General features: G+C 39.7%; 1 protein-coding gene across 1 annotated transcript in view; it reads left to right on the forward strand.

The window, feature by feature from the left end:
- GLB1 (galactosidase beta 1) overlaps positions 1–17,068 on the forward strand; it is a gene marked incomplete at its 5' end in the record, with an annotated part of 43,943 nt that extends 26,875 nt beyond the window's left edge. The window contains 5 exons of the mRNA XM_082499350.1: positions 4,309–4,398; positions 6,338–6,451; positions 7,580–7,711; positions 12,450–12,689; positions 16,763–17,068. Coding sequence (XP_082355476.1) covers positions 4,309–4,398; positions 6,338–6,451; positions 7,580–7,711; positions 12,450–12,689; positions 16,763–17,023 — 837 coding nt within the window. The 3' untranslated portion in view covers positions 17,024–17,068. The remainder of the gene's footprint in view (positions 1–4,308; positions 4,399–6,337; positions 6,452–7,579; positions 7,712–12,449; positions 12,690–16,762) is intronic.
- Between the last annotated feature and the right edge of the window lie 1,931 nt (positions 17,069–18,999).

Here is an 18,999-nt window from a genome sequence, read left to right on the forward strand (position 1 = left end):
CCTGGCTATCACAATGAGAGCCCTGTTCCTGCACATTCTCACCTTCTACACTTCCTGCTTTTTTTTGAGAGATGTTTTACTCTCCATGCAGCAGTTTTAGGAATCCAGATGGCATGTCTAAACTGCCAGCTGTGAGGTTTGTAAAATATATTTGCCTGTAAATATATTGCCATCTGCACTGAAAGCCTCTAGAATTGTTTTCTGGGAAGAAGGCTAACTTTTGCGCTGTGAACCCACTGCTTAACTTCAGCAGCAGTTCACTCCTCTGCTTGGTTACCCTGCAACACAGGATGAGTCTCAAATCACAGAGGGTTTGTACTATCCCAGCCAGAGCCATCTGCTCAACTCCATCATGCATTCTAGCCCCTGCTGAGACCAGGTCCAGTCCACCTTATTGTATGGAGAAGCCTGAATGTATTTGGGTGAATATCAGAGAGGGAATATTCTAAAAGATAAGACTTCACTAATAGAGCACTTCTCAACTATATCATTTACGGTAACAGTGGTAAACCAGGTATTATGTGAAGCTTCACTGTGTAGTCGAGGTCCAGCAGTCAGTCTGCTATACTGAACATTGAATCTACTGCAGTGGACTAAGTCCCTTGACACTTTTGCAGAAAGGAAGAGGGAAAGGAGACTCCAGATTATTTTCAGGAGTCTTATGATATACTTCACAGAGGTATGCGTAACCAGAGCAGGCTGCTCTCTTTGTTTTTTGCACAAGATACTCTGTGACAATTCAGTCCTAAAGTACCTGATCAGCTGCTCAGGACCTAAACTTGAGGAAAAGAGATCTTTGCCCTTAGTGGGTGCTGCCTGTCATATTTGCTGGTTTTTGGAGGTTTGCAAATAGGTTGTCCCAGATTAAAATAGTTGGGGACCCCAGGCTAGTTGGGGGAGGGAAAAGAAATAAAGAATAATAATAAAGAAAAGCTCCCCTGTTGTTTCCTGATCAGTCACTCGTTCATTTTGAGCTATTGAGTTATTTCAAAGAATTCTTCTGGGTGGGGAAAAAAGGTAATTTATTAAAAGATGCTGGGGACACTGACATTGCTGCAGAAGACAGGAAAACAGGCAATGAGGAAAAAAAATCTTACTGCATACATACAAAAGAGAAGCATTGAAGATGAGGAATGAGGGCAGGCAAAGGCAGAACAGCAATAGATAGGCTCAAGAAATGTGAGCCAGATGACACGGTTTAGGGGTTTAAAACCTAGAGTGTAGGGAGCATCCTTTCCAGAGGGAAATGAATGAGTCTTAGCGCCTGCAATGCATCTGTGTGGCTGTGCAGGTTTATGAGCAGGTGGTGGTTTCTGGTCCACTTGGAGGGCCCTGAGGCATGCATGGTCACAAGGAAATGTCTGCCCCAGCACTGCAGCCTGCAGACTTGTAGGTTCTGGAGTTGTATTCAGTTCTTGGGATGTGGAGATCTCAAGCAACAGCAAATAGTAGGCAACGCTGATAGGAATTGGGGGTAGAAAGGGTTAAGTAAATGGGAGATGCTGCCAGTAGTTGATATCATTCCTGTTGGAGATGTTTCGTTTCTTTTCATGCTTGGTCTTACACTTTGGTTTTGAAGACCTTGGTCTGGAGGATGAAAAAGTATTGCTGTTTTTTATTGGTAGTCATCTGTTGTTTTACAGGTTGAGGTTTTAAAAATTCTTTACAGTATTTGTCATTTTTAAATTTACTGTTAAGTTTCTGTTGTCATACTGATTGTCCACTAAAAAGCAGGTCAACAGGAACTTGCAGCAAGAGAAGATCTTGGGTTTGGGGTTTTTTGTATATACCACTTAAGAGTTGAAAAGCTGAACAAAAATAATCCATGGAAGTTTCAAAGAAACAAGCTTCTACCAGCCAGCCCAGTCCTTAAATGAATCATATGTGGTCAACCTGTATTGGGAAAAGAAGCCCCCTTGGTAGCAGGAACTTAAAAAAAAGTTGAACAGGTCCATGTACAAGCTGTTTATACTCAGTTCAGCAAGGGACAAAGCAGCACTTGTTGCCAGCCCGTAGCTCATCCAGGTGACCACATGCATGTTAATAGTGCTTATGTTCATTTCTAATTTCGTTGTCCAACTGGGACCAAGACTATTAATGCTCATAGGACTGTTGATTAATTCTGTAAATCAACTCTGTCGGTGTCTGTGCAAAGATACTCATCTCTTGCTTCACAGCTGTTGTCCAATACCCAGCAGTTCAATCTCTCCTGTGTCTACCAAGTCCTGCATGTTGCTTTAATGTTACTGCCTCCCTTGGAGGAGCACAAGATAAGGAATGGAGCACATACACAGTCCAGAGCGTTAGGGGAATTTTACTCTACTGAAGCTGGTTGTTATATTAGGTACAATGCTTAAACTGAAAATATAAGAGCAAAGGGCTTTCATGAAATTTTTGAAAGCCATCATTTGACTGACAGCCTTCTTGCCAGGGTGAACATGCTTAACTGTAGACTAGTGAGGGTGACCCAACTTCTGGGTAGTGATGGCATTACCCTTTGTATACCTGTGGCCTCCTTTTGCTTTCTTGATCCTAACTAAAGAGTTGAGATAAATTGATTTCAAAAGTCCATTTAGATGTATGTCTACCTGCTTGTTGTGGGTTAACCCTGGTAGACAGCTGCACCCCATGCAGCTGTTTGCTCACCGTTGCCCAGTGGGATGAGGGAGAGAATCAGAAAGGTATAGGTGATAAAACTCATGGGTCGAGATAAAGACAGTTTGATACGTAAAGCAAAAACTGCGCACGCAAGTAAAGCAAAATAAGGAGTTCGTTCACTGCTAACCATCAGCAGGCAGGTGTTTAGCCATCCGCAGGAAAGCAGGGCTCCATCATGGGTAATGGTTGCTTGGCAAGACAGATCCTGTAACTCGCAATGTGTGTGTGTCCCCTCCTTCCCCCACCCTTATATGCTGAGCATGATGTCATATGGTATGGCATATCCCTTTGGTCAGTTGGGGTCAGCTGTCCTGGCTGTGTCCCCTCTGAACTTCTTGTGCACCCCCAGCCTACTCACTGGTGGGACAGGGTGAGAAACAGAAAAGACCTTGATGCTGTGTTTCCAGCACAAATCCGAAATATAGCCCATAAAGCTGCTATGAAGAAATTTAACTCTATCTTAGCTGAAACCAGTACTATACTGAAGAAATAATTGCGTGTACATAGATGATTCATGCTGACTTCCGTCATGTACAGGATTTCATACAGTGATGTATATTTTCATATAGAATTTACTATTTCATCATTGCTGAATTTCACGTATGCTCTGCAAAAATTCAATAATTCTGTTACTGAAGTAGCCTCAGAAGTTTGTATTGCTGTGGATGCTCTTATAGTGTACAGTTTTACATGATTTTAAATGCCTAAATTTTTTTAAATTTTTTTTTACTCAGGCATTTGAAAGTAAATCTGAATTTGAGGAATGTTTTGAATATCTGATGTGTAATTACCACTGAACAGAGACAATACTTCTGGTGAAACATACTGACATCTTGTATGACAAATATGAATGCAATTGATTTCTTGAGCTTGTAAGACACTAGGCATATTATGTGCATCTTGACTAACGCAAAATAGTGGCCTTTGAGAGAGAATTATAGATGAGTAGAAAACTCTATGATTGCAAAAGGAAATTGCAGATGGTAACAAAAGGCAATTTAATTGTACACATGTAAGTCCTTATTCAGCAAGGTACTTATGCATGTGACTAGCCTATACCTTACTCTCAGTCTCACTAAAATCAGTCCAGCTACTTATATGTGACACTGAATTACAGCCTTAGGGTTTCTAAAATCATTTAAGACTAAATAGGGTAAGCTCATCCTGGATAACTCTTGATGGAACCAAATTGTATCCCTACTTAGCTCAGAAGGATTCCAGCATAACTCGCTGGAAATCAGTGGCATTTTCCCTAGCTTGGTTTTTAGTATAATTGAGCAAAATTTAGATACTTTTGTATTAATTGTGCAGAGAGGTTGTGTTTGTTTATAAAACTTTTGTGAGAAACTCCTGGGTTAGTTCTCATTAAATAATAAAGGGTCACTTTTATTTTTATGAATGCATAGCAAACTTAGAACATCTGGATTTTTAAAACATTGTTCCACATGTAGCATGTTCCTTTTAGGGCTCATTGGTTCTCTGTACTGTATTGTATCATTAATGTGTATGTAAGGATGATGTAAGGGCTTAAGATTTCCTTGCTTTCTGGACAGATATAGCTAGCTGGCTAGGTGACTACTGGATATGCAAGCTGTTCTATCTGGATTGAAATTTACTGACCTTCATATATCTGCTTTTTCTATGTTGCAGGTGGGCACTGTGGTGGAGGTTCTCAACATGCTGTCACCTGAAGGACCAGTGAAAAGCACTTACCCGTTAACCTTTGTTCAGCTAAAGCAGGTGAGGATTACTTCAGTAGGCACTCTGCAGTAATTTTGTAAAGTTTATTTGAACAACCCTCTGTGGTATGAGTCTTCTAATGTCCAGTGTCTTACACCTTATCTCAGCACAAAAGTAATAGTAATATAAAGTTATCCAGGATTTTTGCATTGGAAGCCTTTCCATATTCTACAGTGCTCCTGTTTTGCACCTGAGGTTTTCGTCTTTCCATGAATGTAGGTATATATGCTGTCCAAGCTTTCACCTTTATCTCTCTCCTCTCTGAAATACTGATTTTTCAGGTTCTTAAGAGACTTTTTTAATCCAGCTTTTTACTAATTATTTTCTTTATCCTGTTTTTTTTTCTTTGCCTCTCCCCACCTGCTATGAGAGTGAGCACAGTTGCTGAGACACTTGCTTTTGCATGGAAGTCAGAGGGGCTGGAGATTGGGCAATGCAATCCATTTGACACTTCTGTGGGCCTACTTATTTGTAGTCCTTTTCTTTTACTACATATATGGCAAGGCAAGAGAATGCAGTGAGAGAAACCTTCAGGAGCAACTTCTTGGGACTTGTTGCAACCCACTGTTGAGGTCACTCACCCCACTGATTGAGATAGGAAAAATGCCTTTCTCTGCGTTTTCCTGTGGCTTCTGCTGATTCCCACTCTCCCCTACATTCCTTCTCTGTCAGTCTGTGCATCAGTTTCCCTGTCAATTTTGGTGACTTTCCATATCTTCCCTCACAGTCAAAGATCTTTCCCTTGCTGCTGAGGGACTCTGTCTTTCCATTAAGGTTTCACGGCTCCTTGATAGCTTCTGTGCTGAATTTTGCAGAGACTGGAGCATGGGTGCTAATTGTCTGCGGCTAAAATAAACTACTTGGAAGAGAATGTGGTGGTGGTAGTGGCTGGGGGAGGAAGAAGAGGAGGGAGCAGTTCAGCAGATGCCTGAAATATGCCATTAGTCAAGTACGGGTCAAAGCTCAGATTTTTCCTTTCCAAGCCACTAATACAGAGGCATGAGAGAAGCTACAGGTAATATGTTGTGACTGGATGTAATTTCTGCTGGGTTTTTTTCTCTTGTTCTCTGGCCTTCCCACCCTTAGTACTCTGCTCAGGAAGAGTCCTGAGAGAACAGTGCAGCCAGCGGAGCTTCCTAGCATATTTTTAATTTATTTTTTTTCTTCCTCCCTCTCCTTGTTTTCTGGGCACCTTGTTGCAAATATATTGCAAATATCATAATTACAGCAGAATGGAAATGGGTTACTCTCGCTTCTTCCCACCACAGTTATGTTCTAATCCAAATCTTGAAGATAAATGGTTTTGTGGCTACTGAGTGTAAGATACGATGCATTTTTTTTACTTGTTTTTAACTTGTGTTTCATTTTGTGATGAGAAAAAATCCAATGGCTATGGCTTTTTTTTTTTTCCCCTGATGGGGAACTTAGTGAAAAATATTCTGAGACGTTCCTAATGTAAATGAGGTAGTTTTAAAAATAGATAATATCAGCTTGATGAACATGTCACCCAGTGCCCATAAATTGACAAGTGCACTTTCAAATTTGTTATATAAACTCAGTGATGAAGGGATTTTCCAGCTATCATTAATTTTAATGAAGAAATAATACTATTGGTCATTAACAGTTGGGTTTTTTTATTGAGGAAGTACCTTTGTAGCTAAGACCCCTATCTTTTAAAGTTACGTAAATATTCTGATGAAACATTTAAAAATGGAAACTCTGTGGAATTTACACCCATTACTTAAAGGTCAAAGTGAACTCTAATCTGAAGCTGGTATCAGTGATAGATGCTATCTGAAGGGAATGGAAGTTAACATTTTAATCTGAGTGTGTAGGCAGGAATGTGGGATATTTCTAATTCATGACCTGAACTGAAGCTACAGAATGACTTGCTTCATTAATCTGTTTGGGTTTTTTCCCCTTTCTTTTCTTCTTTTAGTATTTTGGGTTTGTACTGTACAGGACTACACTTCCGAAAAACTGTACGGAGCCAACACAACTGTCTTCAACTTTAAACGGAGTCCATGATCGTGCCTATGTCTCTGTCGATGGGGTAAACATTGTTTGCTGGTATTAATTTCTGCCAGGAGTGGCCTTCGCAAGTCACGCATACAGTCTGGCTTTTTGTTTTTCCTCCTTTCTCCAACTTACAAAACCAACTTTATTAGATAAACTTATTTATTCAGATGAAGGAAGTAAGGAAGTGTACAGTTGATTCATTCTAAATTTTCATATATTTCAGAAAATATGACTATTTCTTATTTCTAAGGAAAATGTAATTGTTTCCATTTTTGAGATATTTGAATGTTAATACAAATTCATGACTTCAGTAAAAAATAACCTCAAAACCTAGAGGAAGGGTTTACTTGCAGGTTCATGAAATATGTTAATGATATGTATATGCTTGTTGGGTTTCTACAGTGTTTCCATAGATTTTTTTTTTTTAATTTTTATTTTATTTTATTCTTCTCCTTTTTTTTTCTTTGAGGGTGGGGGGAAGTGGAAGCTTGCGCCTATGTCTTACCTTATGAAACTGGCTTCTGACCACAAGTTAAAAAAAAAAAAAAGAAGTTTATTGTACAGGAAGTGAACTTTACTTTTCTTCCCTTAAGCAGGGTTTTGTTCCTGCTTAATGAGAATTAATAGGAATTCACAGACTTTTTTAATTATACTTTGACCTGTGCTGACTTCCATCACCTTTGTGTCCAGGTCAAAGTCTACTTTAATTATGTTGTGGGTATGGGAATAAATAAAACTTAACTATTGATGTGAGCTTAATTGGAAGATGAAGCCCCTTTTCATCACTGATATTGCCAGAATCTTTATAGTCACTAGACTAAATTTGAGAACTTGTTTTTTGTGAATCAGGTGCATCAAAAACTCTAGAATTCTTACAGTTGATTGAGTTAGTTGAATTCAGCTAAGGAAAGATATGGTGTTAGTTAGACAAATGCTGCCTAGTAGCACATCCAGTTGATGTACTGACCTGAATATCGACATAGCAGCTTTGTGTGTGTGTGCTCCCCTGCAAGAGGAAGAAAGAAAATTTTTTTTTTACTTTTTTTTTTGTTTGTTTCCTTTGTCCCCTTTATTTTCTTCGTGCAAGTTGAAGAGACAAATAACAGGGTTTTGTTGTTTTTCAATGATTACAGTTTTCTTCCTCTTGGTGTAATTCACATAGGTTCCTCAAGGTGTTCTTGAAAGGGACAAAGCACTTACAATAAATATAACTGGGAAGGCGGGAGCAAATCTGGACATCTTGGTAGAGAATATGGGCCGAGTCAACTTTGGTAGATACAATAATGACTTTAAGGTAAGTAAAATCACATGAGTTACTGGATTGTGGTGGCTTTTCCAGAGGTTAAAAAGAAAGTAGTGAGTGGGTTAGAAAGAGCAAAAGGATCAGGATTACACAGCTGTAACTTCACCTCAAAAATATAACTACTCACTAGTTTTCCTTTGAGTTCTTCCAGTCAGTGAGACCAAAGTGGAGTTAAAAACTGACAGGTATCTTTTGTCCCATTTTGTTTGTTGGTAGCATACCGTTGCGGTACTTTCAGTGTGGCTAGGAAAGGCTGTCTCACTAGCACTTTAGTATGCAATACTGCCAGTTCAGATTTGGACTGATCAGGTGTTAGAGATAATTATCAGAAAGCTTCCAAGTTCTCCTGGGTCCATGCTACACTTCGGGACTGTCACCTCCCCACATGAGTGGCTGTGGTGGGTTGACCTTGGCTGGCTACCAGGAGCCCACCAAGCTGCCCTATCATTCCTCCTCCATCAACAGGACAAGGAGAAAATACAATGAAAAGCTCGTGGGTTGAGATAAGGACAGAGAGATCATTCAGCAATTACTGTCAGCGGCAAAACAGACTCAACTTGGGGAAATTAATTTAATTTAATTTATTGTCAATTAAACAGAGTAGGATAATGAGAAATAAGAACAAATCTTAAAAAACACCTTCCCACCACCCCTCTCTTCCCAGGATCCACTTCATTCCTGACTCTTCTGCCTCCATCCCCTGAGAGGTGCAGGGGGATGGGGAATGGAGGATGCGGTCAGTTGATAACACTTTATCTCAGCTGCTCCTTCCTTCTCACAGTCTTTCTGCTCCACAGGATAGAGTTCTTCATGTACTTCTCCAATGTGAGTCCTTCTCGTGGGCTGCAGTTCTTCAAGAACTGTTCCAGCATGGGTCCTTTCCATGGGGTTCAGTCCTTCAGGAACAGGCTACTCCAGCATGGGTCCCCCAGAATGCCACAGCTCCTTCCAGAAAACCTGCTCCTGCATGGCTTCCTCTCCACCAACTGCAGTTCCTGCCAGGAGTGGGCTCTCCACAGGCTGCAGCTTTGTTCAGGGCACATCCACCTGCTCCAGTGTTCTCCATAAGCTGCAGGATGGATATCTGCTGCACCATGGACCTCCATGGGCTGCAGGGAGACAACCTATGTCACCTTGGTCTTGACCATGGGTTGCAGGGGAATCTCTGCTCCAGCGCCTGGAGCACCTCCTCCTCCTTCACTGACCTTCGTGTCTGCAGGGGTGTTTCTCTCCCATTTTTCTCACTCCTGTCTCACAGCTGCTACACAGTGTTTTCCACTCTTTCTGAAATATATTATCAGCAAGGTGCTACCAAAGCCGTTGATGGACTTAGCTTTGGCCAGTGTCTGGTCTTTCTTGGAGCAAGCTGGAACTGGCTCTGCCCAACATGGGGGCAGCTTCTGGCATCTTCTCACAGAAGCCATCCCTGCAGCCACTGCGCTGCCAAAACCTTGCCACGTAAACCAAATAACAGTGGTGATGCCATTAACGTAACTCTAGGAAGGGAAGGGCAAAAAAGAAACTTTCCTGGCTTTAGACTTTATGGGATCCCAAGTGCTGTGTGATATATGCTGAAGAGAGGAGTATTGTAGCAGCCAGTCTTGTGGTGTTTCTGCTGTGTTCAGTGCTGCAGCACACTATTTTTTTATTTTTTTTTTTAGTTTTTGATATTACTGGGTTACAAGTAGTAGTGAAGTAATGACAAAGTTTTACAATTAAGAAGAGATTTGCAGTCACCTAACTGCAAAAATCTCTTAAACACCCCCTAGATTTGACTTGGCCTAAACTGATTTTTGATATTTGGAAAGCTTGGCAAGCATTTAATGACTGTCCAGATTAATAGCTCTCTGGTGATTGTGGTGCTAAGGTGATACCAGGCAAATTAGAAGCTTCTGTTCCTTCTCAGTCTAAATTCTGTCTGTGACGGGTGCCTCAGAGCAAAATTAAGACTTGTCCAAAGTGTTTCTCAGTTAGTTTGGATGCAAGAGCTGAAGAACAATAAACAGGAAAGACGTGCCTGAACAGTGCCATTTAGTTATCGAGCAAAGGCACACATGCTTTGAGGAAGTAGGATTTTTAAGGTTTTAAGTAAGGGAAAAAGTAAACCCAAATGTGTATGCATCTTGAGTAGCCTAGTTGATGAGACTGCAAACTCCTGTTACAGAATCCAGTTCAGTCATAAAACATAGACTGGGAAGAGGCTTGCAAGATCTCCTAGTAGGCAGAATCTCCCGTTCTCACATTTATGTTGCCATGAGTAGAATAGGCATATTTGCGTTGTTAAAGAAGGATATATTGGTTATGATTAAACAGCACGGAAAACTTGAAGCTAAGGCTTGGTTTAAAGGAGACTAATTGACCAGTTACTCTTAAATGTGTTATGATGAGGATTTTTAGGTTTTTTCCAATTATGCTAAGACTCTAGTCGAGGCAAAGCAATACAACTCTCAGCATTTGCAAAGCTGGTAATCTGCAGGGTTTTGCCATATCAAAAAGCAGTTTCACCGGTTTTACACTTTGGAAGGCATGCAGGTATTTAAATCCTAATTAGAACAGAACTAAATATATGTGGGAACTTCTAGGATGTATTAAAGCCTCTGAATTAGAAGCATCAGCAACTGAGGGTTTTCTGTGCTTGTGGCATATAAATTCAGTTGGCAGCAGGAGTGCCAACTTTGTTTATACTGTCTTGTGAAGGCACTTTGCCATAATCAGAGTGGCAAGAGAGGGAAGCTAGTTCTCCAATGTTTTGCCTTCATGTAGAGGCAGCAGAAATGTTGCATTTATTCAATAACAGGCCGGTGATAAAGAACCTATGTGCTTAGTGTTAAATTAAGGTAACAGAATAGAGGGTGAGAGGTTGGATTAGGGAGGTGCTCAGTGTTGCTGTGGTTGAGCCGAAATTCACACTTATACCAGGGTTTCAACCTTTTAAAGACTTAAGAGTGAAAGCAAGTTTAGTAGACATGTACTTTGTGAGAACAATCCTCTAAAACAAGGATCCTTCCGTGTAGAAGAGGCAGCCTTTCTTGGGTAATTTTGGAAAACGTACGTTGCTTCTTCCCATATAATCCTTCTCTCATGCTGTTCTTGTACTGATTTAGAAAACTGGGAGTAACCTTGAGTTTTGGGGATTTTGTGCTTCCAAAAGTGACTTTAAGGGAAGAGGTTCCTACCTTGTGAAGCTTCACGTTTTTAAGCAAGTAGGGTAGCTTTTCTGGGTTTTGCTTGGCTGTTTTTTGTATCACAGTTTTGAGCTTGAAATGGAACTAGTCGTTTAGCTTTTGGGAAGGAATCTTAGAAGGGTTTTGCTTTTAAAACATCCTGCTAATCTAAGTGTTGTTATTGAAGGACACAAAGGAAGGAAGAGCGTGGTTTCTGTTTCTTCTGTATTTTTTTCACGTAATCACTGCCACCTATATCTTTGTTTTACCTGGAAAATATATATCCATGTCTGGACTGTTGAATATGGATTCTTATGCAGACCAAAGTAAGAATGCTTAGTAGGCACTTCATCCTGTGTGAAAAATCACACCATTCATAGTGCCTAAAGATGGGCTTAGGGAGGCAGGTTAGAAAGTTTGGACTAAAGTTATGCTGCATTACTTCAATGATTGCTGGACGGTAAAGTCTAGGTCGTATAGAAAAGTTTTGCCACTTAACTCTGTGCAGATATTTTAGTTTGATACAAGGAAAATAAGTTCCTTTTCTGTAAAGTGGGCATCTAGGTAAAGGAAGAGAAAACCAATTGGTGCTCGTACTGATGATGAAGCTATGGAGTCAGTGCAGTGCTCATTAGACATCAGAACAGACACATGACATGGTATCAGGCCATTGAAAATGTGGTTTTGCTTGTTCCTGTTTGACATGCAGTGTTTGCAACAGAAGCTAAGTTGCATTGAAAAACAGCTTCTGTACAGGGTCTATTCAAGCGATTATATGGATGTAGCAGCATTGGTTTAAAATCAACCCCTTGCATTGCACTGAAACACAACTTTAAAAACTATTATTATAACAAAATTAGGATGTGTGTAGGGGTAACTTAGTGTTCACTCTTCTTAAATCATGAGCTTACCTTGCTTTTGCATTCATTTTGCAAGTACCCTGGTGTGCTGCACAGATGGTTCCATAGAAATGAAACAGGACTCCGTGGGCTTGAAGCTGACTGTAAGCTTAAAGTGTTTCACTGAATCAGGGTCACAAAGCATGTGCCCTGATTTTGTGATACTGGATGTTAGCTGTGGATTGGTAGGAAGTAAATACTGCTTTCTCTGCTATTGTGCAGGTTAATGTCTTGGGTTAGTGACTCAGTGTTACCAGATCTCATGATGGTATCTCAAACACACACTACTTAATGCTTTTTCTGCTTTTTATTTAAGCCCCAGGTTTTGGGATCAAGCAAAACAGAAATTTTCAGTTATGGGAAAAAAGTTTGAAAAAAAACCAAAAAACCAAAAAAACTTTAGGCATCAGTGAAAGCTCAAAACTTTGAAGAGGAACAGACCTTTCACAGAAAATAAATGAAATCCTTTATTCTTAAGCAAAGCTTATAACTTGCTGAAGACCAGATGCTTGTTTTTTTCATACACAGATTGGCAGCTGTTGCAAGTACTTGGATTCAGTTTTTATTCCTGACTGTACTATAGTTCCAGCTGAGTAACTTCAATAACATGAAGCTAAATATGTTATGTTTTAGTGATCTTTTGTTGTTGTTTTTATCTCCTCCTAGGGTCTAGTTTCAAATTTAACTCTTGATCAAGATATACTTGTTGAATGGGAAATCTATCCTCTGGACATAGATGGAGCAGTGAACCATGACATTAATGGCCACCTCGACCGACCAAAGAGATCTGTTGGCAATCCGACCAATTATGAAGCACCTACTTTTTACACTGGTAGACTTTCAATTCCTGGAGGGATTCCAGACTTGCCTCAAGACACCTATGTCAGGTTTCCTGGCTGGACAAAGGTACAACTTTTGCTGTAAAAACTGCTGTAAAGTCCACTCAAAGCTACTGAAGCTTCTATGGACAATCAAAGTCCACCTCTCTTGGATGGGTAGAAGTTGGTTGTAGTGGTGGGGTGTCTCAAATACATTTAAATGACTAGAAAATGGATTCCTTGCTTTAAGTAAATCTGGAGAGTAACCATTAAGACAAGGGAAACGTATACAAAAGATACATGGTACTGATCTAGAAAGTAAAGCATCACAAAAAAACCCCAAACCTATTTTTTCAACAGTGGGAAAGGTGAACTGCCAGGCTACTTAGAAATGCTGCATTTCATTGTGTTGGGTGTTTTTGTCTTGAGATGTGGAGCAGAAGCAGCTTTTTGGAGGGATGGAGTGAATACATGCCTTGAGATAAAATAATTTTTTATCCTGGAGGAAGTGAGATGCTACAGGATGCTTTCCTGGTTATACTGATTGAATAAAAGTAATTAAGAACATATTTGCGGTGTTGTGTGAGGAATTATGGATCCTGTTACAAAGCATAGAGTGTGCTGGACACGACTGCTGGTGTTGTGCCCATAGATACGGATCCAATGCATGGAAGATGTTACTGCTTGTCTTCTGGAGGTTACCTGTAACTGGCCTGAACGGATCAGAGAGCCACTGCCATGAGAAACTTGTTGGCAGATCTCTGTTAATAGGAACTTCCCATGGGGCAGAGGCGTAGCTAGGGCAGCAAAGAGTGTGTTTTCACAGTGCCGTGTTTGGAACAGCCAGCATGCAGGATGGGTGAGGACCAGCTCAACTAGCTGGTGGGAGGCACAGAGAGCTGAATGTGTGTGCTGAAGTGCCACTCCTCTTGGAAGCCTAAGCATTTAAGTCCTGGCTTCAGGGAAGTGCCTGTGATAGTGTTAGGTAGCAAAATTATTCCTTTCTGAAACAATTAGTTTACTGCTATTAAAATAGAGTAGGAGGAGGAGTTGCTGGTGAGCTATCTACAATATTGTAGTCGTTCGAGCGCTTCCCAATATGCAGAAAACCATGGTTCGTTGCTGGTACTCAGCTTGGATGAGGAAGTCTGACTTAGTCCCTGTTCCTATATATGTGTATATCTTACACAATCACTGAATAAAATCCAAAAATAGCTCTTTGCACAGGAACTAGAATCTGAGACTTTTGCAGTAAATTTTGTGACCTTATGAAACATAAATCTTCTTCAGGAAGTGAGGTGACCATACCTGCCTGTTGGCAAACTCATCTTTCAAATTGCAAATGAGCCCAAGAATTCTCATGTACTGGTGGGAATATTTTCCTCCAATCTATTGAACACAGAAACCTTTGTTTTCTGTAGTTTGTGTACCCTCTAAAGCAGTCAAGGTGAAGAGATCCCAGACAAACTGTAAGTAGGGCTATTGAGTTGATCCTTCAAGTTTTACGTGGATTGGACCAAAGTTTTAAATAAGTTAGCCAGAAGTAATAAGATTGAGGTAATACTGGGTGTGGAAACTGTGACTTCCAGATAACTATACCAGTGAGCAAATGCCTTTAAGGCAGAGGGCTGTAAGGGTTTAAATTCCAAGTTAGGTCCCACTGGATCTGGGCCTTAATTCCTTGAGTGGCACTGTGTAAATTGCTGATGCCAACGTGTGGAGAGGGACTTTATTAATAAAGACTTTTAATAAAACCCCACCTGTTTGAGTAGTTGGAAAACCATGGAAACAACACTTACCAAGAAAACATCGTTCTAATGATGATCTTGCCTTTTCACATTAAGACGAGGAATATGGCATGCTAGACGGCCTGGAAGAAGGGTGCAGCGTTAACAGTCATGACCTATGTTGTAGCTCACTTGGCCTTCAGTGGTTTTTAAACCCTTCACTATTAATAAAACTTACTCCACCCTTGCTTGAGGAAGCACAATGCCCTTAAGTGTACATGACCCTGAATATAGTTAGATTTATCAGACTTCTTTTTTCTTCAACAGAAAAGAGAATTTGGAGTCAGGACTGTTCTTGATTTCTGTGGAATCATGGGTTGTAGTTGCTGACCCCACTAAAGTAAATCTTGTTACTGAAGGCAAAGATCCCCCTCCTTTATTTTGTCTAGGGCATATTTATTGGTAGTGTGTATACTGTCATGATTTGCTGGTTTAGGGCACACAAATTCTTGAGTGTGCAGTCTTTAGAAACTGCATTTTTAATAAGGACAGTTTGGAATTGAGAAATTAATTCATAGCTTTATTGGAAAAAATGAGTTGCAACCAATGACTGGTTAAGAACAGAAATGGAGACCTCTCTGATCATGCCTCTTGCGTTAGAACTCTAATGCAGTTGATTCCTACGATAAACTCCTACTTCCTCCGGGGTTACAGTCACTCTGTAGTAGGTAGGCTACTCTCTGGTGAGTACACTCACTAATTCATATTGTGTGTATGGCACTTGCATTAATGCCATGTTTTCTTCTAAAACTACCACAGAAGCAGAGTAGTGAGCTTGAATAAATAGCTCTTCTCTTGCCTTTTAATATAGCAAAAGCAAGTTACAAAGCAAGATAAACTTGATTAAAAAAAGAAAAATCAAAGAAAAGGAAAGTTTGAGGTCAAAGTTTATTAGCACATTGGCAGAACTGTGCAAGATAGGAATCTTATACCACGGAAGTGGATACAGAGCTGAAATAACTCACCTGCATTTGCAAATACCAACTCATTATAAAATTTCTCTTGCGAATTTCATAAAGTCTATTTTCCTAACTACTTGAAAAAGAAAACACAAGAAAAATAGCTCCAAACCAGCTTGAACAGCAATACTCACTATATTACAATTGGGCTTCTGTAAATCCTTTAAAAGTGTTATTTTGGTTTCAGATATCCCAGAAAATTTTAGAAATCACCAAGAGTGCAGTAAAAGTCCTTACTTTCCACCGATTCAGCCTCTTCTATTATTTTTATCAGTGTATATCAGTGCTATGAGTTATTTTTTTTCCCCCTGTATTCTGATTACCAAAGACCAAAACAAGATGGACAACACAGATGCAGTTATGTTCCCATCCCTTTGCTTGTCCACTGATCTCTTGTCTGACATATGGTGAAAAGACATTTAGGAGGAGTAAAAGAAAATTATTTATCCAAATCAGCTGTATATCCTCCCTTACATTTTGTTTAATGAACCAAAGTTCAGCTCAACTCAGTAGGAGTCCACTTACAGTTTAATGGAACATTCTGCAGTTCCTGAATTTGTAGACTTCTGGATAAAACTGCATTTGTGTCACTTCAATGTGTCTAATTTGAGGTGTATAAATGACTGGTTTGACTTTCTGCTTTTTCCTCTTGCCCAATTTTGTTTTATCTGTTGAACGTAAGGTGTTTATTATGTTAGAACAGTATTTTGAACTAGCGGTTCTGGCTACAATAAAAAGTAATTTAAAGAGTTTGTATGCCAAGTTAACCACAATTTCATTGAACTTAAATTAATGCTTGGAGACTCCCCATTATTTTAATGGTTGTAGATAACTACAACAAAATACAGTACTCTTGCAGTGTGATTTCACAAGTTCTTTTGTTGACTATCACAAGTGTAATAGACATCTGAATTTCATGTGTTTAGACAAGCTGTATCTTTTTCATGAAATCATGCAACACGAAGGGACTACGAAGATAATGTAGTCTTACACTTGTACAGACAGCCACAACAGAATTAGCATCTGCTTTTTTCTTTTGTGCATTCTTTTTCCTTTTAAAAATCAACTTCAAGCAAATACAGTTTTCAGGTTTGCTTTGGTCTGAAACTTAGTGCAAGATTCAGTGCCAGGAACCTGCAGTTCTGTTTTCCTAAGAATTGTCATTTTTGCATTACTGCAGTATTTGACCACTTTTGTTTTAAATATTAATAAGCGCTTTAACTCGTCAGGGAATTTAATTCTTTTGACTGTCATTAGCCTTTTCTTGAAGAGATTTTCTATCCTCTTGTTCTATCAAACTGAAGGATGGAGGAAATTCAGTTACTATGTGAAGAGCGTTATGCTTAAAGCTATTTCATCATTTGATCTCTGTCAAATTATTAAAATGTCATTATTTTTTCTTTCTCTCTTAACAGGGGCAAATTTGGATCAATGGCTTTAATCTTGGTCGCTACTGGCCAGCCCGTGGTCCTCAGTTGACCCTTTTTGTTCCAAGGAATATACTTGTTTCATCGGTGGCAAACAACATAACAGTGTTGGAGCTGGAGCATTCTCCTTGCAGCACCCAGGCATGCGAGATAGAATTTGTAGACAAACCTAATATCAACGCAACTGCACAGTATGAAAATGATGGCCCCCAATTCTTTGTTAGAGACATATGGCTGAACCATCTATAATGATTTGAGTATTTTCTTATCTTCCACGATTTTGCTTCCCTTTCCCTCAAGCCATACTTCCCTTTTTTAAAGACTCTGTTAATCAGTAAGTTGTTTAGCTGAGGCAACTTTTAAAATTCTTCAAAGACCTTTCTTTTTTTTTTTTTTTTTTTTAAAAAAAAAATATCTGCCAGAGTTAAATACTGAAATTCTCTTAAAACCCAAACCAAAACTGTAGCTTTGGAACTTGCCTTGGACTGAAATTGAACTCAACTGGAAGATAATGCTTGTGTCAGTCTCGTGAAAATGTAGTCCTTGTAGGCTGCTTATGTTACAGGAACCCTCTGATGCTTTTCTTTTTTTACCATGTTTTGCAACCGGAGAGGAGTCTACAAAAGGGGTGCACAGTCTCGCTAGCTTGCTGTTTATTCATGCGGACTGGTAAGTCAGAGCTGCCAAGAGACTAGATGCTTTAAGCTGATTTTTATCATCTTGTTAGTACCAATAGTCTGAAGGGGCTCACTGCCAACATTGGGTGGACCTCATTTTTTTTCAACTCTGTGTAAGTGACCTTGGAAAAATTTCAATTGGTTTCTCATGGGAGCAGTGAGAACAACTGTGGAAGAGAGCACTGAAATGCAAGCTGGTCCAAACAGCAGTAACGTGGAGGGACCTTTTAGTCTGCATCTGTCCCCTCTTAAAAAGCTAATTTACTGCTTCCCTTCTGCTGTCTTTGAAGACTTTATGTAAATTGATAAGTACAAGGACATACATAAAATTTAGGCTGTTTTGGTTGGACCATAGCCCCTGATTAACCCGCTTGTGGAATGTAGTCTTAAAATGAGCCACTTTTCCCTTTAATGGATCCTATTTCTTTTTTTCTTTTTTTTTTTTTTTTCCCCTCTAATGGGCCTGGAGTTTCTGTTTTTCATAGGCCAGCACCTTGGAAATAGAAGGCTTTAAGTTAAAGAATTTAATTCTCTTTTTAGTCATTAATTCACATCTGTTTTGTTCCAGTAAACTGGTGATCCTTTTAAGTGCCTGATATTTGCAAAGATGCGCAATCTCTGTCAGTAAAGCTGACTTTCTGCAACAGACTGAGTCTTCTTATTGATTCTTATGGGTTTGATGTCAATCATGCAAACTCCTTGGTGAGATTTAAGCAACAAAAGATTCAGATAATGGAATCAAATATTTTCATAATCTGTGGTTTCTTCCTTTGATTTTTGTCTGACATTATTAAAATGGTTCTTTAAAGATTAAATCCTTCCTGTGTTTGTTTGGGAAGGAAAAAGGGGATGAGGAAGAGTTATAAGCAGTTACAGTATAAGGGAGAAATGAGGTTGTAAAGTCTCTATGGACAAGGAGTTCTTCTTGTTGATGTCTCATTTTTCTGTGCTATGAATATGTGTGCAAAGTAAAGCGAATGAAGTAGTTGTGATAAGCTGTGTGGACCCCGGAGGTGCCACCCTTGTCTGAGACAGCCAGCGCAAAAACTTATTTCTTTTCAGCTGATGAGGATTATTACTGTCACCTGAGGAGAGGATGAAAAGGAGCACCACTCCCTTGAGTATCTACATCTCTGTGATGTGTTTAGTATGTGTTTGATGGGCTTTCAAACCAGACCCATGCGGTTCACCTGAGCCAGAGAGCTTCTACTCTTAAATTCTTCCCTTAAATGCAAAGTCTAATGGCTGGGTACTGTGTGTTCAGTGCCTGATACACTTAATTCCTGGAATAAAGTGATCTACCCTGACCCCAGATTTGTTTGGTTTTTTTTTTTTTTTTTTTTTTCTTGGGACCATCTCTATTCAGACCCTGGAACATGCTCTGCAATTGGTTTATTATGAAGTATTAATTACCTCAGAGCCAGGCCTTGAAAGTAAGGAATGGAACAGAATTAGTTTCATACCGGTTGTGGGTATTGTGGGTTGAAGTGTGCGGAATGACAGTGCTATTTAGGTATTATTCCTACAACAGTTCGGTGCTTTAACAGC

This window comes from Vanellus vanellus (genome assembly GCF_965231255.1).
Source record: "Vanellus vanellus genome assembly, chromosome: 2".
In the NCBI taxonomy this organism is placed as follows: Eukaryota; Metazoa; Chordata; class Aves; order Charadriiformes; family Charadriidae; genus Vanellus; species Vanellus vanellus.